The sequence below is a fragment of the Brachionichthys hirsutus genome, chromosome 10, assembly GCF_040956055.1.
Source record: "Brachionichthys hirsutus isolate HB-005 chromosome 10, CSIRO-AGI_Bhir_v1, whole genome shotgun sequence".
Taxonomy (NCBI): domain Eukaryota; kingdom Metazoa; phylum Chordata; class Actinopteri; order Lophiiformes; family Brachionichthyidae; genus Brachionichthys; species Brachionichthys hirsutus.
Window position 1 is genome coordinate 11,593,464 of NC_090906.1, and position 23,992 is coordinate 11,617,455.

General features: G+C 49.4%; 1 protein-coding gene across 1 annotated transcript; it reads right to left on the minus strand.

The window, feature by feature from the left end:
• Positions 1-349: 349 nt before the first annotated feature.
• On the minus strand, positions 350-20,461 carry mtmr4 (myotubularin related protein 4). Its single transcript, XM_068744107.1, has 19 exons — positions 20,417-20,461; positions 12,580-12,669; positions 10,427-10,543; positions 9,660-9,689; positions 9,079-9,161; positions 8,235-8,401; positions 8,052-8,148; positions 7,011-7,124; positions 6,730-6,923; positions 6,032-6,160; positions 5,573-5,684; positions 4,953-5,148; positions 4,655-4,840; positions 4,396-4,566; positions 4,129-4,283; positions 2,633-4,013; positions 2,425-2,535; positions 2,235-2,323; positions 350-1,765 (listed from the first exon to the last, which is right to left on the minus strand). The coding sequence occupies exons 1-19, from the start codon at positions 20,459-20,461 to the stop codon at positions 1,588-1,590; spliced, it is 3,645 nt and encodes a 1,214-aa protein (XP_068600208.1). The 3' UTR covers positions 350-1,587.
• Positions 20,462-23,992: the final 3,531 nt, after the last annotated feature.

Here is a 23,992-nt window from a genome sequence, read left to right on the forward strand (position 1 = left end):
TCTTTCTGTGCGGACCGGGGGCCGCTGACGTAGAGGACGCTGAGGAATACCGACAGGAGGCGATGTTAGCGCGCCATCTGGTGGATGAATGGAAGCGTTGTCGGACTTCAAATAGGATCCTGAATCTCTTTTAAAAGATTTGACATTTTTGTGTCTGCTTGGACAAAAAAAAAATGAACAAAAATATTTGTCTCACCTTGAGCCAAGAATTTATAGTTTGAACAGAAAAGTAAAGACTCCAAGAAAAATTCTCTAATCATAGAGAGCCGATTTGATCTGATTAAGCATGATCACTTACAACCAGTAGTAAACGTGTGAACGCGCACAAAGAAGTGAGCTTGAAGAGTGATCCATGATATCTTTTATTTTAACCCACGGGATTTAGCTTTAACAGTGCATTTCTTTACAACAATTATTCATTAAGTGACACGTTTTTAGCCGCCGCTATTGATCGGTTAACTACGGCTGCTCCGATAAAAGCGTCGGACGTCATGGACACCGCGTGAAGAACTCCCAAATATTAGACAATGGCTAACAACACAGGTTAAACTAACTCAGTGACATCCAATCATCAAATTGAACTGGTTAGCCTGGTTATCGAATGGAACCATTTGTTAATCTTTATTATCTCATTGTAATTAAGGAGCTAACTAGCGGTACCATCACAACATACAAATGAATGGCCAATTAGAAACCTGCTGCCATACGCAAGAAAGGAAAAGTCTTAAAAAAAAAAAAAAAAAAGACAAAACAAAATATGGCACTATTGTCTCAAGGAACAACCAGCAGACACAAGACATCTGTTGTCCCCCGCTCAGCATCATCACGTTGTCTTCGTCTCAACACATCAAGCGTCACGTCCCACAAAGCGACATGCAGCGTTGCACCGATCTGAGAGTCAACGCGGCTATACTGGAGAGAAGCGTCGATAAAGACGGAACCACATCGACTGTGCACACACAGAACTTAGAACACACACGGCAGCGATGAACACAGAGTACACGACCGCACGAACAAAGTCTATCCAGCTCTCCGTTACGCGTTACATTCAGGCTCCGGGAAACGGACGCGACGACGACGCAAACAGCAGATTCCTCCCTTTCGCTCGAGTTTGGTCTCAAATTCTCCCGACAACACGACAGCTAGTAGTGCACAAAGTAAGGATACAAAATTAGACTTTTAAATACTGTAGCAGCAATTCTTTTCTTTTTAAAGTCGAAAGCCTCCAGTAGTACAGGACAAGGCTATCAAGTCCCCCCCCAACGTGTGGAAGGGTGAGTGATTGTCCTCTGAAGTGCCAGGCGGGGGGGGCCTGTGAGGAGGGTGCAGGTGGTGGTGGTGAGGGTCTCGCTGTCCTCTAGCAGCACCTCAAGCTGTGAAGGCCCCCGCGTCACGTTGGTAAACCCCCATCCCAGCCTTTCACCTCCGCCGCCGCTCATCCAGTCTCAGTGCATCCGACTTCCAACCAGAGCTTCCCATAGAGCAACCAAACCGCCATCTCTCCTTCGCCGCAGGGGGGCGCTCGAGTCCAAAACGAGCAGGACAGAGCCGAGGCGGGCGGGGGGGTCACGCTCCACGACGCCTCGCTCAGCTGGAGGCTGTGGCGATGGCCTTCTTCAGCTGCTGGCTGCGGATCTCGCGGGTCCGGGACTCCAGGAGGAGGTCGTAGCAGGAGTTACAAACCAGGACAGCGTCGTACAGCTGCTGGTCCGGGATGGGCAGCTTCAGGTGGCAGCAATCCTTACAGAAAATATTACCACAGTTCCTGGTAATGGGAGATTTAATAAAGGTTAGGGTGGGGTTTGTGTTTTTTTTAGACACCGATCTTTTATCTGCATTTGCATGCTCCGGATGTGATGCATTTAAATAACCATCAGTGTTTAGTTCATGAAAGTAAGGACAGAAGCAATCACATCGAAACACAGTCTAAAATAAAGCTTGTGTACTTGTACAACGTTATACTTTAAGGGCGACACGTTTCAGGTTAGTTCTCCTTTAACGGTAGTTTTTTTTGTTTGTTATCCCGCTTCGTCCACTGCCTCCATTTTTAGAGCTCTTTCCTCATTAGCAGTCAGAAACCCAGAGAGACTTGTGGCCCAAATGTGTCTTCCAATAATCTAACGGAGATAAAACCAGCAGCTTTGAACATCATTGCATCTACTGGTAATATAGCAGATATCAAACCTGTTCAAAAAAAAAAAAGAAAACCAAAAGCAACCACGGTGAAGCCCAACCTGCAGTGGTGACGTCTCTTGGCTATCCAGAACTCACAGTCACAGTTGAAACAATGGGAGGCCATGTGGTCGGGGACCCACCGCGTGACCTACGCACACATTAGCACAGCGCGGCGTCATTAGGAGGTGCTCAAAGCCAAACGTGTGGAGGAGACGGGGCGGTGAGGGACACGGATACATGGACGCTCACCTCCGTGTCCTTGCACTCCACCCGGTCCCAGCTGCCCTCAGACAGACGGTCCTCGCTGTGGGTGGACAGAGAATCCTCCTCGTTGCTGGTGTCCGACTCACGCAGACACGTCTGGGAGAAAAAAAAGCGTTCAGGAGACACAGGAATGAGACCAAAAAAAAAAAAAGACGTTTCAGTGCTGGACCGTCTCACTGAAGAAGCTACTCACGATGTCGTCCTCGTAGTCGACGTCCGGCTCCGAGGGGGGGGTGGCGTCCCGTTTGCTCTCCAGCCTCAGCCGCAGCTGTCGCACCTGCTGCCTCAGCACCTCCACCTCCTGCTTGTAGCCGGCCTCTATCTGCCGCAGCCGCTGCTGCACGGCGTCCGTGGGCACCGGCAGGCCGTCGTCGTCGAGGTACGCTGGGGCGTGGGGAGGGGGCGGGGAGGAGGAGGCAGAGGGTGGGGTGTATGGACCCGGTGGGAGCTGGTGGCCCGCCAGGGTGTGGCCGCTGAGGGCGGCGGCAGCGGGCCCACACGGGCCGGCAGATCTGGGAGTCGGCAGCCATCCGGGCTGCGCAGCGCTGCTGGAACTACAAAGAGCGTCCCGGCGGGAGCACTGACCCCCCCCGTTGGTGATGGCGAAGCCCTGGGAGCGGAGCAGCTTACTGGCGAGTCGACGGCTCTGGTAGGCGCTGGGCTGCGAGGCGCGGCCCACACCAGAGTGCCCGGCACCGCCGCAGGCAGACTGAGCCAGACCGTCAGCGTTCCCCAAGCTGCAGCCGAACAGGGACAGATCAGGGGCAGGACGGGGCGCTGCAGCCGGGGCGCTGTCCAGGGGGGCGTGGTCCAGGGGGGCGCCTGCAGCTGCGGACACGCTCTCCTTCGCCACTAGGGGTTGGGACTCCTCCGGCTTTTCGGCGTCAACGTGACACCGGGTAAGATCCCGGCTCGCTGGGGGAGGCGGGGCGGGGGGCGGCCCTTCTTCACCCGTGAGAGTCTCAGTGGAGTCCTCCATGCGAAGGACGTCGCTTCGCTGCTTCAGCACCGGCAGGTCTGCCTGCTGTGGCAGGACATTCGCCCGGGGGTCAGTGTGGCAGTGAAGCGGCAGGGTGGGGGTGGTAGCTGGGGGCTGGGGGCGGTTAGGAGTGGGTGAGGCGGCGCTCTCAGTCCTACAGGGGCCGCCAGCCTCCAGCGGAGGAGGTGGTGGAAGAGGAGGATTCGTGATCTGAGGCGAAGCCTGCTGGAGAACGGGAGGGGGGAGGGGAGCATCAGTAAGTGCAATGTCCCCGGCGACAGGAACAGGGGGGAGGGGCAAAGAGGGCAGGGGCTGCGTGGTGAGACAGGGCTCTTCACAGCTCTCTGCCCCCAGGTCATCCTCTGGGGTCTCGGCTGGACTCTGAAGAGGTCCTCCCTCGCTGCTCTCCAGTTCAGCGTGAAGCAGGACCGCCGCGGCGTCCGTCGAGGTTCCCTCCGTGGCCGGCGACGGCTCCGACGGCGAGCGACCCTCATGGCAGTGCTTATTGAGATTGGGGTCGCTGGATGTGCGAGTCAGGGGCAGCCCGTTCTCAAACGCCGACAGCAGGTTGTCCATCGAACGGGTCTTGGGAAGTCTGGAGGTCAGAAACACAATTAAATATTTCACAAGTGCAGAAGAGCGAAGCTGCAATACAGCCTGTTAGACACTAGAGGTCAGTGTGAATCGGCAGTAACAGTTTCGTCTCGCACCTGTCCAGAGAACGGGGAGCGAGCTCGTCTCCCGTCACACTTGGGGGGAGGTAGAGGTCCATGGAGTCGTCCACGGCGGTGCAAGGGGAGGAGGTGGGGAGGTAGACGGCGGTCCACAGCTGTAGCGCCCTCGTGTGGCAGACCGGCTGCAGCACCTTACAGAAACAGAAACGATGAGGGCTTCCCCAGAAGATCAATATAACAGTGCCTGAGATCAATCCAAATATCACCTTCTCTAGCCTTAACTACACAAACAACACGAGGTACCGTATCATGACTCGGGATGTAGAGGAAGTTCTGAAAGTTCTTGTTCCCGCTGCGAAGCAGCGACCAGACGGAGCAGGTGCGTTTGTAGACGTTCTTCGCCTCCCTCTCGCGAGCGTTGTTGCACAGGAAGGTGCCGTAAAGGCAGGAGTACGTATGCTGCACCAGCTTCACCTGAACACACGACAGAGTGACGCGCGTTAAAACGATCGGAGTCCATCTCTAAAGGAGGCGTGCAACCCCCCCCCCCCACCCCACCCACCAGGAAAGCTTCGTTGAACTCAAACAGACAGGGGAACTGTTTGAGCAGCTGGTGGACGCCGTCCAGCCACTGCAGGAAGACCGGACACTGCTCGCTCACATCGTCGGCGTTCTCCTGGTGGCCACAGCGGTCCCCGAACTTGTGGCCACAGTCCAGCCACTCGGTCTCCACGAGTACCTGGAAGCCCTGCGGACGACACGGTTCTGCGTTGAACGCAATACCAGAGTGAAACACGCAGAAACGGACGCTTGCGTCGCCCGCACCTTAGACTCGAGTCGCCTCGGACCTGCAGACTCACCTCTAGCGTCCTGTAGTAGGGGTCCAGCAGGATCTTGGCGAGGGCTACGATCTGGGGCGTGCGGTCCCACCCGTCTGAACAGTGCACCAGGACGGGTCGGCCGTCCCTCTCCACCGCCGAACAGACCAGAGTGGCCGCCTTCATCATCACCGAGAGGTGCTGCAGCCAGCGGGTGCTCTCCAGCGCCGAAAGCCAGCTGGACAAGGCAGAGACCACCGGATCAGGTCACGGAACCTCAAACGGTCGCCTGATAAAAAGCTTCCAGTCGCTCCAACTTCCTGTTCACTCAGATCGTTATGCGGAGCCTTCAGGTCATTCGTTGCAACCAGAACCTCTTCATGCAACGAAAACATTATCATACATGCACACGCACACGCACACACACACACACACACACAGTGTGTTTTCTGTGGGGCAAACGGAAACACAATATTCTTCTTCTTCTACGGCAGAAATGGGACGGGACTGTGGAAAGTGCTCCCATCTCCGGGTGGGTGTTGCCTTTCAGAGAGAGGTGAGGCCATTTAAATGGGGGGAAGGGGAGAGGGGACGGGGGGGGGGGGGGAAGGGGAGAGGGGACGGGGAGGGGGAGGGGGAGGGGAGGCAGCAGCTCATCTTACTTTCCTGGATCCGGGATCTGACTGCAGACGCTCCTCAGGGCCTGGAAGCTGTTCCGAATGGCATGGATGTTGGCCATTCCCATAAACATCACCTCACAGTTTGGGTAGTACTCTACGCACACAAACGACACGACTCTGAGGACACGAGGCACGCAAACAACTCGTAGCTCGTAGAGCACAGCTGCATCGGGCGTTCCAGATGACGGCGTCTAATTATAGGACTGAATTCCCAACAGTCGACCGTCAGCTGTAGAAGTGAGCAACGTGCAGCCAATGGATGCGGTTTTACTGGATATCGTATGTCCGTAAAAAGCAGTTTGGGACATTAATAGACAGGAAGTACGTACATAATTGGGCGTTAAACTTGTGGGAACATTAAAAAAATTCTAGTATATTTGAAAGCGCTGCGAAAATGTAATATTCGTTAAATCGACTTCAAATACTTTGCGCCGCTCTCACCTTCACATTCGCAGCCCCCGCCCTTAGCTCGATTAGCGACAGCGGCGGTGTACGAGCGAGCATCCAGAATCAGCAGCTTCTGTTGGACGCCGTTGTCGTCGCAGCCGGAGGCAACAGCCAGGGAAGAATCTGGCGGCGAGAAGACGAGGATCATTTTCAAACGTCTCTGTGGCGTTATGAGAATCAAACAGCCGCAGACGCGAGGAGAGACAAGTGTGTGTAGGAAGAAGGAACTAGAGCAGTCGTTAGAATTCTCCTTTTCCCCCTCGGTTCTTTTATTATATCTCGTATCGGCGGTGTTTACGGCCTGTTGTTGTCAGAAAGAACCCCTCAGTCAAAGACGACGCTCTGCAGTAGGAATCCTTCATCAATAATTAAATACGTGCGCTCTGTTGCACTGTTCTGTAGCTCAGTCTGCGTAGTAGTACCACAAACGGAAAAAGCAAAACGGAGCCGCAGCGTTATCTAATTACCTCCAAGCTGATGACAATGCATTTATTTAATTAGGCCGATACACGCAGGCATAATTAAAAATGGCGTTTTGCTCGGCATCTCTGTTTACGATCGCAGCCCACTGTGTAAACAAAGGAAATCAATCAGATGTAAATAATGTCTAAATTACACACAACTACAATATACATGAAATCGGTGTATTTGTAAATACTACACAGAGTTGCAATCTGTTCGTCGGCGTTTACCGAAATCGCTGTCGCAGGAATCGGGTGCCTCCCCGCTTTGTCGGCAGGCTGGCGCCCTGTAGGTTCCCTTGCTAGCCATCTGACAGGCCCTGGCGATGGACGTCACCAGGTACTCGTCGTCGGTGTTCCTCCAGCCCCACCAGCTGATCTCAGGCTGGCTGCAGCGAGCGATCACTGCCCCATTCTTCTGGTGCCTTGAGTCATCACAAATGCGGGCCTCAGACACCCGAAAGGAGAATGCAAATTGTGGTAAACATGCGATGGCGTTTCAGCGGACCCACCTGTAGACCACCACCGGGATCCTCTTCCAGGATCTGAAGGAAGCCACGCTCTCCAGCTCCTTGTCAGTGATCCATATGGGGACCAGCAGCTTCTGTGGGTAGCTGGAGCACAGCCTGAGGACGAGTTAAAATGCAGTTCATATTGGCACATAAAGCCTGACTCTAATCTGTAAAACGATGACGTCATGCTTCGAGCTGCAGGAAACAACATTCTTCATCATTCAGGGTCGCTCCTGCATCAGCTCCATCCGTCTCTGGTCTCCTCCCCTCTCCTGAGACTTTCTCCTGTTTCTCTTCACCTGCTGATGGGATGGGAGGGGGAGACGGACTGTGTGTGTGTGTGTGTGTGCGTGTGCGTGTGCGTGTGCTGACTCATGGGCCTCAGCAGGCTGCAGCTTGTTTAATTAGCCGCTGTCCAGTTTGGCAGCCTCTCAGCAAGCCAGGCCGTTTCTGGGCGATCTGAGCAGAGATACTGCTTTTCCTTATTTCTGCAGGAGTCTCATATTGCATTTTTGTGCGTGCATGTGTGTGTCTACTAAAGACTGGAGTCGAGAGCAGCTAGCTTGAGAGAGCCACCTTCCCCACACATGCCCTCTCCGTCGCCGTGTTTGGGCATGAAGGAGACACAACTCCACCGTTTCGACGTTCTGCTCTAGAGCTACGGATGCTAGACTATTTACGTCACCTGAGGGCGGGGCAGCGCCCTCTGCAGAGCCTGATCAATGAGCTCCTTTTAAAGGATGTTTGATTTACACCGAGAGGGTTGCTCCCTCCCTCCAATACATCCGCGTTTGTATTTGTAAATACTGAATATTACCCTTTGATTTAAGCACCAGGTCTGTGTAATCTTGAAACCCGACGACTACAACAACCACAAATTGTAATTCTGCCAAAATTATAAACTCATTTCCCAAATGATTTAGAGAAGTGCATCCTGGCGACATGGTTAGCGCGTCTGTAGTCGCCTACACTTTAGTCCACCGTCGCTCTTGCCATTTGTCACGCCGTCATGGCGTTAATGGCGACTCATCTGTGACGTACTTGTAGTTGCAGTTTATTCCCGACACCCTCCAGACATTCTGCGTGTCGAAGCCCATCCTCTTGACCTCCATGTCCATCCTCTGAGCCACGTGATCGCCTGCACAAAACAGAACCCGTTTATTAATGCAAATATTTGAATGAAGTACAGTCCAGAAGTTGTTGTTGTTGCCGTGCCCTAGCGACCTGGACGACAGAGATGAAGGTGCTGGTCTTCATCATCGGCGCTGCCTCCCAGACACCAGGCGTGATAGGCCAGGGCAAACAGGTCCTCTAGCCGGGCTGGGTGAGCGATGGCCCGGTTCAGACGCTTCACCCACTCCTGGCATTGCTTGAACGTTGCAAAGTGGCATCTGCGGGGGGGGGGGGGGGGGGTCACAACAACAAAATATAACCTTGTTTTGTTTTTTACTATTAAAGTGCAATCAAACTTATGGATCGTTAAATATTCACCATCTGTCAATTCTTGGCAAAAGATTATGTAAGCAATTAAAATTCTGGTGCTGGTTTTATAAAATAAATGATATGACATCACATTCTCATCTCGACGATGAAGAGAGCGACATCTGAACGCCTGGCTGTCATGTGCACAAGGCGCCATCTTTAAATAGCTCACGCCGTCGGACCAACAGTCCAAAGATATTGACGGGAAAAATATCCGGTAGACGTTTAATGTTTTCCTGTGACAAAGAACAAAACGAAAAGCACCACCAAACCGTTTTATATCGTATGTCCACCCGCTGACTCGACTTACACTCAAAGTGAGGACGACCCCGTTTGGACTGAGGACATGACACACAAAGCCGATTAGAATAATGCTAACAAAATTGTATTGCTGCTCTCAGTAAATTATTTTTAAACCTGGGATTATTGATTAGCAGTTAAGCGTGGTATTGTGATATAGATTGCTCTTCCTCATTTAAATGACCCCCCCCCCCCCGGTCTCTGCAGCTTTTATGCAGTAACAGCAGCGCTCTGTCTGCAGGGCGAGCATGACGTCTTTAAGGTTTGACTGAACTTCTTCCTTTACCTGACGACTTTGGAGTCTTTGCAGACGATGTGCAGCTGGAACATATCTCTGCTCTCCACGCTCTCCATCAGCCTGAGAGGCACCTGTGCGGGGGGAGGGGGGGGGGACAGAGAGCAGGGGCATCAGCCTGGCGGCCAGCTCTCAGAGCATACGTCACATCTGCAAAGAGGTTACCACCCTCTGCTCTCGTGCTGACTCAGTCCAGGAGGGACGCAGCGTCACCCCCTCTGTAAGGGAGGAGAGGGCTCTCCGGTGTTCCACATACAGTATGTGTTTAATGTAATTTTTAGATGTACAAATACACAGTTATATATAGAGTCATCCATCATCCAGGCAAATGTCGTTTTGGGGTCAAAGACATGTTTTTGAGCCTCATTGCAAAAGCAATACTTGTCTTGTTTCATGTCTTATTAAAACACACTGCATGTTTTCTGTAATCTTATTCCATGAAAATTATAACTAACAAGTGTCAGAGTGACGCTTTGCGTTTCTCTCCGGCGTTTACATGGTAATTAACAGGAGAGGAGGGCTGAGTAAACCCGACTGTGGCAGAGGGTGTTGCTTTATCATATGGTACTCACAGATATCTCATTGTCCACACCTGGGGAGGTCTAAAACACAAGTGACACCATGGAGCACACACAAAGAAAGAAAGGGGGGGGGGGGGGGGGGAGAGACAAGACAGAAGGACATGGGAAATGAAAAATGGAAACTATTAAACAAAAAATAGATATCTGGAGACATAAGGAGCTAACAGGAGAGAAATATCAGAGGTTGAAAGATGAAAGAGCACACGACCAAACCAAATGGAAATCATGGAGAGAAAGACAAACATGGATGAGCAAAGGGCAAGATGGAAGTGGGGGGGGGGGCTGTGAGTGAAAGGTTGGCGCTGACGCTCCTATGCTGCAGTACTATCCCAGAGGTCAACTGGGAAAGACGAAATGAGTTTTGTATTGAGGATTTTCGCCACCAGTGAATGTAAAACTCCGGCCAGCTCGTCGTTAAGCAAGGCCTGGAGTTAAAGCGGGAATTAGCAGGTCGGGCATTTGGAATCTCAATGTCACGCTAAAGCTCCCCTGGCCTCTAAGTCCCAGGTCCCTCCCACTCCTGCTGTGCGAACGCCACCATAACGACAACGCAGGAGTATTACGATAACTGTTTAATGAGTACTTTACGTAAAGCACTTGCAGCTTTATTTCCCTTGCGAGCAGGATGATGAAAATCTACAATTATAGCCTCCTCTCTGCCGTTACAGCAGCCAATAGCAACAAAGGAGGTTGTACACTGCCCACCCAGCCATTGAGTTTCCCATCCCGCCTGTATTTTGTCTGTGAATTGGACTCACATTGATGACAGAGTCCTTGAACTTGATGTGGAGCCTGTAGTTAGAAATGGCAATGACGGCTTCATCAGCGCTGCCGAGATACTCCACCCCTTCCCCCTGAAGAACCGAGAACGGCACCTGGAGAGACACGGAATGACAGGAGTGTTGAAATCCAAGCACTGTGGGGTGCAATAGCGTAGCATCCACATTAGCACGGTCTACTGCCGTGGAGGTGGGGCATGGAAACAAATGCAAAACAGGCCAAACACATGTGGAGGTTCAGAAAGTTCGTGTTCACCTTTGGTAAAATATAAGCATGCTAACATTTTACAAATGATCGAAAACACTTTAAAGGCATGACATTTGCTATAAAACCCAACCATGTGGGTGAGACTCAGAGCTAAGGCTGCCAACGTCTAAAAAGTGTCTCAATGTGTATAATATGAAAGCAACCAACGTCATTCAGACGGATGAATTCTACACCGCCGAAGGGCTTTAAAAGCATCGTTTGTCAGACACAGCAATGCTAAGTGTCCCTTTATACTTAGCCACCCCCCCTCCAGCCCCCTCCAGCCAGGCACTGATGCAGGTTTTGGCTGCTTTAACACTACCACAGTCATCTGGAATCACAAATCAGACTTTGTTGTTTAGGTACTAGTAGTGGGGACAACAGTGTTGCTTAGAGACAACATCACCTCATCCTCCATTGCTGTGTAATGCAGAGGAGCCCCCCCCCCGCCCCGGGTGTCTATTAGGAGGACATGCAGCAGGGCAGACCGGGGATTACGGCATGTAGCCAGGCTTACTTGACACAACATTAACAAACACCATCAAAAAGCTCAGTCTCATTGGTGCACAGAGCAAACGAAACAGGAAGCGCTCAGCAGACCAGTCGAACGAAAGTCAACGCCAACTCACTCGTCTTCTGCTTTTACCAATAACACAAAACAAAGATTTTATTGGGACATTGCAGATCAGGCATAAAGTGAAAGGCTGTCAGCGCGGCAGGCTGTTGGTGAAGTGCTCATCATTGCACCTCTGGGTAAAAAACGTGCATGCATACGAGGGGGAAGAGAACAGCTTAACCTGGGAAATGGAGCACATAGTACTCCACTTTCAGACAGCAACAGAGCCAAATATAGGCTGCAAACCCCCCCCCCCCCCTGGCACGCAGTCAGCGATGTAATGTGTGGAGGCACCCAACAAAGCTAAGAAATCTATAGAAAAGAGAGCACTTGTGCCTGAAATATTGCCTCAAAAAGCGCAGCAAGGGTTGAAATGAAAAACCTGGGTGAGCCAACACGTCTTGCAGAGAGTTTATAGCTATCGTGCTGTACAGACTGGGAGCTGCATTAAACAAACAGAGATCCAAAAGTAGGTGGATGAGTCACAGGCAGACAGAAAGTGCAGCAGAAGATACCGTGTCATGTTTCCTCTACGAAGGCTTCAGCAGAAGAAATAGGGTAAGGGGGGGAAACACGAGGGAGAACGAGAGAGAGGACGTGCGCGAGTCGTGACTTCCGGTTCAGCAGCCTGCCTGGGAAAACAAGCAAGCCTGCAAACACAACTGCAAGCATGCATCACGGGTTTTCACGCACAGAGGAGGGAGGGCACCAGAATATTAAATATAGAGGGGTAGGCCAATGCCTGCAATTCTCCCTGAGGGGGAAAAAAAAAAAACAACAGTTGTCTGAGAATCGATCATCAGTGTCGCCGCACGCACAGAAAGACACAAAAGGAGCGAGAAAGTGTGACTGCGTGTGTGAATGCGAGGAGGAGGGGGAGCGTCAGTGCAGGAACTTCTAAAAGGAGAACGGGATTCAGTAGAGAATCTCTCCAGCGCTACGGTTTCCCCATCACAATGGTGCTACCGTCGTCCCCATGTGGAACTCACTTCACTGACCTAAAGGTTTCTAAACTTTTTATTCTTTGCCGATTGTGTGGTAGAGTAATTACAAGAGTAACGACAAAGTGTCATTCCAGGATAGAGTCTATATCTCTGCTTCAGCGTCCGGCATTCAGGCTGCTTCCTTGTGGAACATCTGAAAGAAGGAGCTGGGATTAAAGATGAGGTCATAATCTAGACGTACCATACTTGGCAATTTCAACAGCTCCTGGTCACTTTGCAGCTGGATGTCCCTGCAGACGGTTTTATGGACAAGTATTTGCCTCACCTGAAGACTTTCATCCTCCTTCACCAGCTCCTTCTGGGGGAACAGGTCTTTGGCCTTGATATACTCCAGACTGGGAGGCCCTTCTTCACCCTGTTAGCCACAAAAACAACAAACAGGTGGTCAGATGGATACTTCAGGTCGTAATTAAAAAAAAAAAAATCGTAAGGTAAAAACACACATACATGTTACAAAAACCATGTTCTAAAATTCAGTTTAAGAACTTCAAATCATGACTGCTGGAAGGGCCTTTGTAAAAAAAAAATGTAATATCAATCCCAAAGTTAATGTTCCAAGTGTTCCGTATTAAACTTTTATCAGGTTGGCCAGACTCAGCTTGTAGGATGCATGCCAGGAAGAATCGCACAGCCTCCATCGGCTAGCTCACAGTCATCACGTACAAAATTAAATATTGACTACGAGAGGTCCAGAATCACCGTTGAATAGGCAGCATGAGACTCCAACCCTCAGAAACATTTTCCCTCATGAATGCTGTTGGCAAAATGCTACGCTTGTGTATTTATATTACCTGCTTTGGCACGATGCAATCGTTATTGCATGAGCACATGAGGCGGTAGACTTTGTGACTGGGTGTTACAGACTTGTGCAAACAAAGTTAGTCGGACTGGCATTTTGCACACTTGATGAGTCATGCTTTGAATCGGAGGGTTTTTTAATGATTCCTTTTCCTTGCTAGGGTCACTTGATACCCAACCACTAATTGAAAAAGGGAACCAAGAACTAAATTAAGCATTTAAATTCAATTCTGTCAAGTTGAAATTAATGGTTGGCTCAGTCTACCTGCTCCTTCAACATGAGCAATCGTTATAAATGGTAGCGCTAATGGTAGACATGGCTGTGGATGCCAAGTCTGTGCCAAACTGAGATGTCTACACCCCTTGAAAGATTCTCCAATGTTAAGTGCCGGGTTGAATGCCCTCCAAATGATGCCGTTATATTCATAACAAGGATGGGTTTCCAAGTGACGATAACGATGAGGATAAGATGCTAGCTTCTGTTCTTCAAAAACAGTTAAGCATTTGGGCATACGGGAATAGAAGCAAGCAAACCTTGCATTATTCACCCTCACTGACTAACTCAGAAATGGTTAGCTACTACAACTAGCTTTGTATTGGTTTTACAAACACAGGATATGGTGTTATTACCCAAAGTGCACTGGACTCTGCACGGCAGGGGCATCCTCATCCCTGAGCCAAACTTGTCTGACTGCATACCGGAATGGGACTGGATGTTACAATCCTTTTCACCTTGCTAAATGGGTAGGGATTATAGTCATCACAGGGCAGGATAGAAGGGGCTAAGGGTTTCATTGGGGTCATCAGGTGGGCACCCTCCATCATAGGTGTTTCACTGAACAGGCCCACGACACCTCAAGAGGCCTCAGCAGCAACACCTGGCGTCCCGGGTGTGCCCCCCTCTGCCTTAACCCCTTCTATACCCCCTGATGTTGTCTCTGTCATTTTGGAGCCCAGCTGTTGTCTCTTCTCCTGATCCAGAGCCACTGGCTTGCTCGTTCAGCAGCACTGGACAGGGCTTTGATGGTTTGCCGTTGGGCCTGGCCCCGGATTCCCATGCCCCTGAGGAGACTAGTAGCAGTCCTGCCCACAAAGCCTCTGCAGCCCACTTCTACAGGGAGGACTGTGGTCTTCCAGCCCCGTTGTTCAGTATCCGCTGCCAGCTCAGCATACCGAAGCTTCTTCCGCTCAAAGGCCTCGCCTATATTATCCTCCCATGGCACTGTGAGCTCTATGATGTAAACACTTCGAATTGAGGTAGACCACAACACAAGATCTGGCCTGAGGTTGGTTGTGGCGATCTCCACTGGAAAGCAGAGTCTCTGCTCCAGATCAACAAGGAGCCTCCAGTCCCGTGCTGCTCCCATCTGTCCTACCTCTGATTTTGGAATACATCTCTTTTGTTGTTTCTCCCCTTCACGGACAAAATGTCCTGATGATGTAAGATGGGAGGAAAGGGGGGGCAGGGCATTGACGACCATTCTTCTATTCTCCAGTGCAGCTGCCAGACACTTCAGGACTTGATTGTGCCGCCAGGTGTAACGGCCTTGTGTAAGGCTTGTCTTGCAGCCAACTAGAATGTGCTTCAAGTTTGCTGGAGATGGACAGAGGGGGCATGTAGGATCTTCTCCGTACCATTGGTTGAGGTTCTGTGGTGATGGTAGCACATCATATGTCGCTCGCAGGATGAAGCTGGTTCGATAAGCTTCCATGTCCCACATCTCTCTCCAAGAGAGCTTGCGCTTCTCGACATCTTCCCAACGCATCCATTGACCTTGCTTTCCTTGTGAGACAGCCTTTGCACACCTTGCAGCCTGCTCCTCTCGACGAACCTCCTCAACCACCAGCCCACGTCGCTGAGCTGGAGATGCCTTGCACCAGGATGGTTTACTCTCCTCTAGGCCAATGCCTCCTCTTCCCATTTGCACGTGGCCAACAATATCCCGGTGCTTAAGGGCTGATTTAGCCTGGTGTATAGCTACAGTTGGAGTCCACTTCCTCCCAGTTGCAATTGCAGGAGCGGTTTGAGCTACACAGGGGTCTCGAGAATCTGTCAGCATCATCTCCAGCCTGACTTTGCTGCTCTTGTATTCCTCTGTGAGGCTACATAGAGGAAGCTCCAGGATGCCTCTACCATACAGTGCTATGTTGGTAAGGCACCTGGGAAGCCCAAGCCATTTCCTGGCAAAAGAGCTGATGACCCTCTCCAGCTTCTCAACCTTCGAGCACGGTACCTCATATATGGTCAGAGGCCACATCAGCCGAGGTATGAGACCAAACTGAAGACACCAAAGCTTCAGCCTGCCAGGGAGCATGGTCCTGTCAATGCTCTGAAGACCGCTGATGGCATCCCGTCTAAGCTGCTCCACTTGAACCATATCCTTAAGGGTTGCATCGTACCAACGCCCGAGGCTCTTGATTGGCTTCTCTAACACAGTTGGTATGGGCTCCTCGCCGATGTTAAAGCGCTGGTCTGATAGCTTCCCTTTCACCACAGATAAGCTCCTGGACTTGCTCGGTTTAAACCTCATCCGGGCCCATTCGATGTTCTCCTGCAACTTCCTCAGCAGCCTTCTTGTGCATGGAATGGTTGAAGTTAGAGTTGTCATATCATCCATGTATGCCCTAATGGGCGGGAGGCGCAAGCCTGGTTTTAGCCGCTCTCCTCCCACCACCCATCGAGATGCACGGATAATGACTTCCATGGCCATGGTGAAGACGAGTGGGGAAATGGTGCATCCTGCCATGATGCCCACCTCCAGATGCTGCCAAGCTGTGGTGTACTCTGCTGTTGACAGGCATATCTGCACATCTCGGAAGTAGGCCCTGACGAGGGCAGTGATAGCATCTGGAACTTGAAAATAGCTAAATGCCGACCATAAGATGTTGTGTGGAACCGAGCCAAAGGCATTGGCCAAATCAAGGAAAACAACATGGAGGTCTCTTCCATCCCTTTTTGCAGCCTGGACTTGGTGCCATATCATGCTCAGGTGCTCCATGCACCCGGGAAAGCCTGGCATCCCCGCTTTCTGCACAGATGTGTCAATAAAGTTGTTCACTTCCAGATAGTTAGTCAGCCTGTGAGCCACTACACTGAAGAAGATTTTACCCTCTACATTCAGGAGACTGATTTGGCGGAACTGGCTAATATCCGTAGAGTCCTTTTCCTTTGGGATCAGGATGCTCCCTGCCCTTCGCCAGGCTGTTGGTATCGTCTGCTTCAGCCATACCAGCCTCATCAGTCGCCATAGGAAACGCAGGACATCTGGTGCATACTTATAGAGTCTGTATGGCACCCCGTTGAGCCCTGGGGAGGATGCTGCTCTTGCTCGGCGTACAGTTCTTTCTACTTCACTCCACTTGGGAGGGCTGACGTCTAGCTGATGTTTTGGAGGATGTAACGGTGGCATGTCATGTGGTAACGAGACCTGTTCATGTCGGCGGCTGTCGGAGTATATATGTGATAGGTGGGCTTCGAGGTCTTCCCTTGTTGTTTGGAGGCTTCCATTTTTCTCCTTCGTGAACAGACCCTTTACAAACTTGAAAGGGTCTTTGAAGAAGTTAGCTCTTGCCAATTCCTTCTTTCTACACCTCTTTCTCAGGTTTTCAGCTCTCCTCAGTACTGATAGCCGGTTCTTAATTTCTGCCTGCAGCACGTTTATGCCCTCCTTCTCTTCCTCTGTGGTTTTCCTCCACTGTTTCTTCAGCTGCCTTCTTTCTTTGACCAGTCGAATTATTTCCTGCTGTCTCCTGGATTGAATAGGGATGGATGGTGTTTTCTTCCTTTTGCTTGCAGCTCCGAAGCGTTCAGCTCCGTAGTTGTAAATGAGCTCTCCCATTCTATCCAGTTTCTTCACTGCATTTCCACGAAGCTGCTCCAACAGCAATATGAGGTCTGTGTTGACTGTTTCCCATACCTTTTTATCACAGGATTTTGGCCAGTTAATGGGTGACTTCCGCTCCTGGGTCTTCGTTTCTGTTGCATGATGTTGTATGCTAGGCTCATGGTACTCTGCTGTGCTTGATTCCTCCTCCTCTTGGACAGGGGGATTGATGTCCTGCGGACTGTGGTTTACGTCCTGCCGCTGAACTTCACTTGACTGACTCGACTTGCTTCTTAAGAAGTAGTGGTCGATGCGAGATCCCTGCGCCACTTTCTTCAAACATTTTTTCCTGCCTTGATGTATCTTTAGGCCTGCAGCAGATGTAACCTTCGCCCAGCCACAAATGCAACTAACTATCCCACCCCCCAATTTTGCAGTTCAAGTGGGTAATACTGTTGCCATCACAAATGTCTAACATCCTAACTTGTCTGCTTCATTTCACCTATGACAGTCAAGGATCGCGCCATGACAGGCTGATCTCACACGCCGTTGCGGCGCAATCTGAATCCCCACGCTGACATCCAAGCACCTTCTTCCTTTCTGAAATTGAACACAAGTTTAGCTGCCAGATTGAGGTCAACGATTACTGAAGGAGCCATCTTTACGGAATCAAATGCTAATCAGTTAAAAAAAAGAAGATGCAATCAATCATGGAGCGCACAATAATCCGTCCACTTACAAGTCTTTTACCGTATACCTAGCACAGACTTGGCAGCATTGACTCAATTCTCTTATGGAGCTGCCCATTGCGCTCCTCTGAGAGGTCTGCTAGAACACCGTGTACTTTAAAGGTAAAAAAAAACAAAAACTGCTGACTAACAGCTGTGTGGTCCTCGTACTGCTCCATACATTTGCATTAATAATTATCAATATAATTCATAAAGACACCATGATTGAAATTGTTTACTTCACAAGTAATTTTGACAGTTTAAAAAAGAGACAATTTATGTAGAATAATTTATTTGGATGATTACTTGCAGCTAGTGAGACTTCAGTTTTAAGTCCTTCGGTACGGCTGCACAACTGAACAAGACGATGCTTAAAATGCGTCATTACTAACAGGAATAGCAAGAAATGGCTGTTTTCTGGTCCATCGCAGTTTGTCCGCAGACAGACAGACAGACAGACAGTCAGCTTACAGGAGATTAAAGGGGAATAGAGAAACGCCGTCACTTCCATGCTCACTGACTGGCAAAGATGAAGCACAGCTTGTCCAGTGCACAACGCGTTTTTGCTTCGTCACTGCCGCGAGCCTCCGCTCCCCCCCCCCCCCACTTTTGTGCGACCTGCAAGCAAGATGCTGGAGCTGACAGATGTGCACATCTGGCTCATTTCATTTGACATGTCGTGTCACACACATGTAATCTTCAGGTAACTTAATGTTGTGATTGTGAAAGCATGAGTGTCTGAAAAAATAAACAAAGCAAACCAGTAGATTAGTTGGACGGATTCAAAGACAGAAGCACGGTCTTCATGAATAAGTGTCTGGTTACCATGGCTACAACAATTTCTGCTTCATGGCAGAATCCCTTTCTCTCTAAAGCGTTTGGAAATAATTAGCCATGTTTACGGTTCATATTTGCTTCATCTGATTAGAGTTTTGTCCCACGAGGTGTGCAGATTAGATTATGTGACCTCCTGAATGTGAGGGGAACACATGCAGGGCAAATTGAGAGAACCATTAACTGTACGAAGTTTAGTGCCAAGAGCCAAGCTAGTATTAATCAAATATAAAACATAAAGAGTTGCTTCAGGATATTTACCATCTGCAAAACAGGAAAAGTACCTACTGTATTTTGTTTTACAATAGATTTTAAATTTAGCAATGAACAAAAACACACATTAGAAGAGATTATTACAAATGAAATGAAGTATAAATATTCATGCAGCTTTTATATAGAATTTAATTTAATTTAATTCCTTGTAGTTAAATAATTCAAAAGCACCTTTTTCCCCAACTAACAGTCTTCAGAAGACCACTCGTGGATATTCTGAAATTGATGACCTGACAGTACACAAAAGTGACGATATCAAATATTGTTCTTCATAAAAAGTCCTAAAAAAATTGTGGACGGTCCCTTGTCTGACAACAGGCTGCACATAGTGACCAATTTTACTCAGGACAATTCATTTAATGAAGTCCGACTAGTTTTCGATATTACTGCGATACAAAAGGGGCGTCATTTGTTTTTTACAATGCTGAGCTATTGATCCTGGATGTTTATTCCAACTTTTTACTGAAGTACACTGACAAAATATTAAATGTAAAGCAGCCAATCAGATGAATTTATTGATTCGTCTACATCTCACTTTCACCTCTACTCCTGTATTTTCTTTCAGGTGTGCCTTTGTTACCTGAAACTTAATATTCATCTGTCCAGCACAAGAATAATGGTTCCAAATGGAGTGTCGGGTAGTAAGAAGAGGAAAAAATTGGATGGTGGATCAGGGGAGAACGAGAAGCAAATACCACATGAAAAACAATCAGGACAAAAATATACTTTTACATACTTGGAAGGGCATTTGAAGAAACCGGTAAGACCCAAAGACGGCAGAGTAAGTGATCAATATTCTCAAACGAACTCATAACTGATCTCATAACTGGGCTCTAAGCCAATATGTCTGGAAATTAGGCGGCGGCTGTGTCTTTAAGTGAACAGAATTAATAGCACAAAGAAGTAAAGAGATGCTCTTCTCAGGAGGTAGGATCAGGATTCTCAGAAACACACGAGGGAACATTTACAGGTGACGTTTTGATGACGTGTCGTGTGTGTAGCCCAAACTTGGAAAAGATAAAATACCTGAAAGTGACTTTCCCCATTGAAGGCAACAAAAGCAAGCACAGTTGAGTACCGAGCTAAAGCTAAGAATGCTCCCCATGTAAATGAATCTGAACTCTCAGCCTTTGAAGGATGAAGACTAAGAGAAGCACCGGTTATTTGCTGACTATGTGATAAATATTGACTGTAAATCTCAAAATCATGACCTGGTCGTTGCAGGTTCTCCAACTGCTTGGACTTACATTTCTCTAGGGCTAGACCAGCAGAATACAACATACGGTACATTCTGTGCAGCACACATTTTATACGTCTTACTCTCGATGGGTAACTTCCTTCCTCCCTGCCAATCAACAAACCGGTATCCCTAAGCCCCCCCCACACCCCGAGTCGAGTGACGAGAGCAGCTTGTGATAGACACAGGAGGAAGACACTGAGGCAATTCAATTATTTGTATGTGCAGAATGGAGTGTTGGTTACCGACGTGTCAGCCAGTATACCCCACCCAACCCCCCATCGATTGGCTAACGCACGCACACACACACACACACACACACACACGCACACACCGGGAAGTCAGGGAGCAAGTTCCACACCCATCACAAACAGAAACAAAAGCCCAGTTAAGGGCATGTGGACTTACAAAGCAGTTAAGCATGGAGCAAGTCACCGTTCCAGCGAGGTTCATGTCGAGGAGAGGCGGGGGGGTGCCTGAACGACACGCAGCCTACAGAGCAGCAGCACGACCAGCGCGCAGGGAGCCGGCAGAACCATCCTCCTCCCTGCTGGAGCCTCCGAATCCCTCATCCACCCTGGAGCCCTCGGCCTGCTGCCTCCCCCCCGGCCCCCGCCCTCCACCTGCAGGCTTCCCCTCCTCAATAGGTGCTGTGGGACAACACGCCAGTCCCCGGGTCTCATTCAGGAAAGATCCCCCCCCCCCCCCCAGCCAAACACTTCCAGAGGGGAAAAACTGATGTCTGAAGACAGCCCGTGTTGCGCTACTGAGAGAGGGACAATGATCCAAACAGCAGCAGCCGTCCACGCGATCAGCTGAGTCACAACAGAGGAGAAAGCAGAAGGTGGAGATGACTGCAGATGCACCTTCCCATCCGAAAGCCAGAGCCGGAGAGAAAGGAAGACGGAGGGAACTGCCTGCCGCTAAGCTCCACCCTCTGCATGCGCATCTCCCTCCTCTCTCCCTCCTCCCCCACCCCCTCCTTGTTCACCCTTCACCGACATCTCCTTATAAATATGCTTCTCTCACAAGCAACGTGGCGATCTATCAAGCCTAGAGGGGAACGTGGGGATCAAGAAGACGCACCGACTGCCACGCACGCGTCACACGACAGTATGATGGTGACTCTTTTCCCAGCATGCATCCTGCACATTCTCTTAGCTGTAGCTAAGACACAGAAGCAAGCTCGTATGCAGACAGATCGGAGAAACACCCTAATCCAGCAGCTGGACAGCAACTCGGCAGCGGCTGACTCTGGCGTACGATACCGAAACGTGGCAGAGGACAAGGACAAGAGGAGGGGAGGGGGGGGGGGGTGGAGAGCGAGTTTACGCAGTGATCTCCAGTGACACAGCAATTTGCAGCAGCAGCGCAGCCTACGGAGTCTCGGGGTGTCGTCCTCGCACTGCCCGACACAGAATGCAGGACATTATAGTAGAACCACGCAGCTCGTCTGTTTCCATAAACCCTGGCAGGTCACCGAATCCATACGTTTTGAGCGTTACACATCATATAGGGGGGCGGGGGGGAACAGCCACCCCCCCCCACACTTATCTGAATGTCCTCCGTGAGTCGTGACAGCCACTTGCCTTCAGCTGTGTGACCCCCCCCCCCCCACATTATGTAAGACACGATGGAGTCCACGCAGCATAAACTGCATGCACAACGCAGCACTATTTAATAAAGCAGGATTTCATTATAACCTGGGAGAGTAGATCAAAAGAAATGAGCTACGATGGAACACAATTTAATTTGTAAACACCAGCAAGCCGCTCAGGCTTTTAGATCATTTCTACTTCACACTAAAAAAACTAATTGAAAATATTCAAATCCACCGAACCTGGACCAGCGGTAACACCGAGCACCTGCTACTACTGTACTTTCGGCTTGTCCCTTGAGGGGTCGCCACGGCGACTCAACCTTCTCCTGACACCAAAGGGCCAGACTACAGGAAGCAAATCTGGAGAGCTTCAACGAGAAAGCAAAATCATGAACAACCACCTGAAATGAAGCGCCCGGCTTTAATGAAACCATCTGGAGTTTTGAAATAAAGAACTAATATAGCAGATTCTAATGTAAAGCCAGCAAGTAGCATCATGTGAGGCAATGACAAAGAAACACTAATACCGTTTGCTTGTTTGACACAACCCCTATATTAGAATGCATTGTGGGCCGTGGTGTAAAACAGCCCCATTGTACTCAATTCCATGTTTGCATTATCTCACTAACAATAATGAAGCACGACGGGACAGTACGTCCAGTTTCAGCAAAAAGAAGCGGAAGACTGGGAAGCAAATAAACGGTGCTTTAGAACACAGGATAAAAAGAATCATATTACCTGTGGAACAAACCAAAACGCTTGAGAAAGTATCTCCGAGAACTCGTTAGCTGTAGTCAGCTATTCATTCTACACATATATATATTCATGTCAAATACTAAGAATGCTGGAGCACCCTCAAATACGGGTTACGCAAGTCCTGCATTGATTGCATTTCTCACCTGCTGCAGGGGAAATGTGTGTTCAGGACATCTAAGAACACTGTTGGGTGGTGACGACTGACCTCAAACCACACACCAAGACACGATTGGACAGTTAGAAAACGATAAACTGAACTTCTACGCAGGACAAATCCAGGTCAAACTGAGCTCTGCATTCTCCTATGCGACGCACATTATTTGTTCATCAGCTTCTCCAATTAAACTTGGAGCTCGACCGCCCCATAAAAAGGCCAAGAGCTGGGCAGCCAGCCACGGCGGCATTCTGTGGAACCAGTTGACCGGAACCTTGGGACACACATCCTCTTGTTACACTTCCTATTTCTGTCCCACAAAAGCTGCACCCGCTAGTTTTGAGAGGAATTTGCCTCCATTTAAGAGCAGTCCATTCCAACCTGTACATTTTACTGGACAGGCTAAAATGCAGCAAACATGGCTGCGACGTGCAGGCGGCTTCCGAGTGCCGTGTGGCAGGACGAACCGCCGCTCGTCTCACATGAAGTAACATCTGAGACGCAGCGTTCCCAAAGAAAGCAGCTACGGTTCAAGCAGCCACATTATTTCTCCACACTTTGAAACTTGACGGAACTGCCCCGAAGGACTGAAGACAAATCTACCCACATTTTAAATGAACGTGCAACTTTGCTTACACGATTGAAGAAACACGACTTTGAATAGACATGAATTAAATAAACGAAAACACCATCTTTCTCAAGTGGAAGTCAAATATGTTTCTGTATTTCTAACCAGTATAATGAAGCATCGTATGGACACTTTATATACTATTGTATGACAAAGTGTTAGGGTTATAACTGGATGCATGGGCAAGCAATAATGCAGTAACACACATGAAGTCCCAAAGGCTTCAGTACATTCTGCCCCTAAACCTGTTGCAACACCAGCGCTCTGTTAAGGCCTGCAAGAACATAGAGCCAATTCCTGTGTGCGAACGCAAACCTCCAGACAGTACTCTGTGAGATCAGAGACACCCAGTTTAATAGCTATCCGAGGTCTACAGCGGGGTCTATAAATACGTGAACATGGCATCCCCTTCCCCAATAGTGTGATTGACTCACCATGCTGACAGCCAGCGCTGTAGAGAGTCAACTCGGGCGCTCCCCTTCAGATCCCTCCCTCTCCTCCCGTCTACTGGTCTCTGCTGTGCCAGCGGTAGCCTCTGCAAAAAAAACCAAAAAAAAAACCTTTAGACACAGAATATGTGTGTGTGTGTGTGTGTGCATGAGTATTTGTGTTGTGTGTGTAGTAATAAAGTAAAATAAAATAAAATAAAATAAAAGCCTTCCTCAGTCTAAAGTACAGCAAGTAGAATGAAAACTGGCACTAAAGGCATAAAACACGGAAGAAGTGGAGGTGCTTATCTTCGTATAATTAGCGATAGCTCACAACAGAGTGGTATAGTGTAGGGTGCTGGTCAACCGCGACAGGCTAAGTCAATGTAAACACACTCCACACACGCAGTGCTGCAGA

Bases quoted from the DNA above. Each gene is read 5' to 3' on its own strand.
- mtmr4 (XM_068744107.1), bottom strand. From the start codon at position 20,461: ATGAACCTCGCTGGAACGGTGACTTGCTCCATGCTTAACTGCTTT. The intron at 12,670-20,416 runs GTAAGTCCACAT...TGTGGCTAACAG, and splicing joins GCTCCATGCTTAACTGCTTT to GGTGAAGAAGGGCCTCCCAG. The intron at 8,149-8,234 runs GTCGCTAGGGCA...TGTTTTGTGCAG, and splicing joins CCTTCATCTCTGTCGTCCAG to GCGATCACGTGGCTCAGAGG.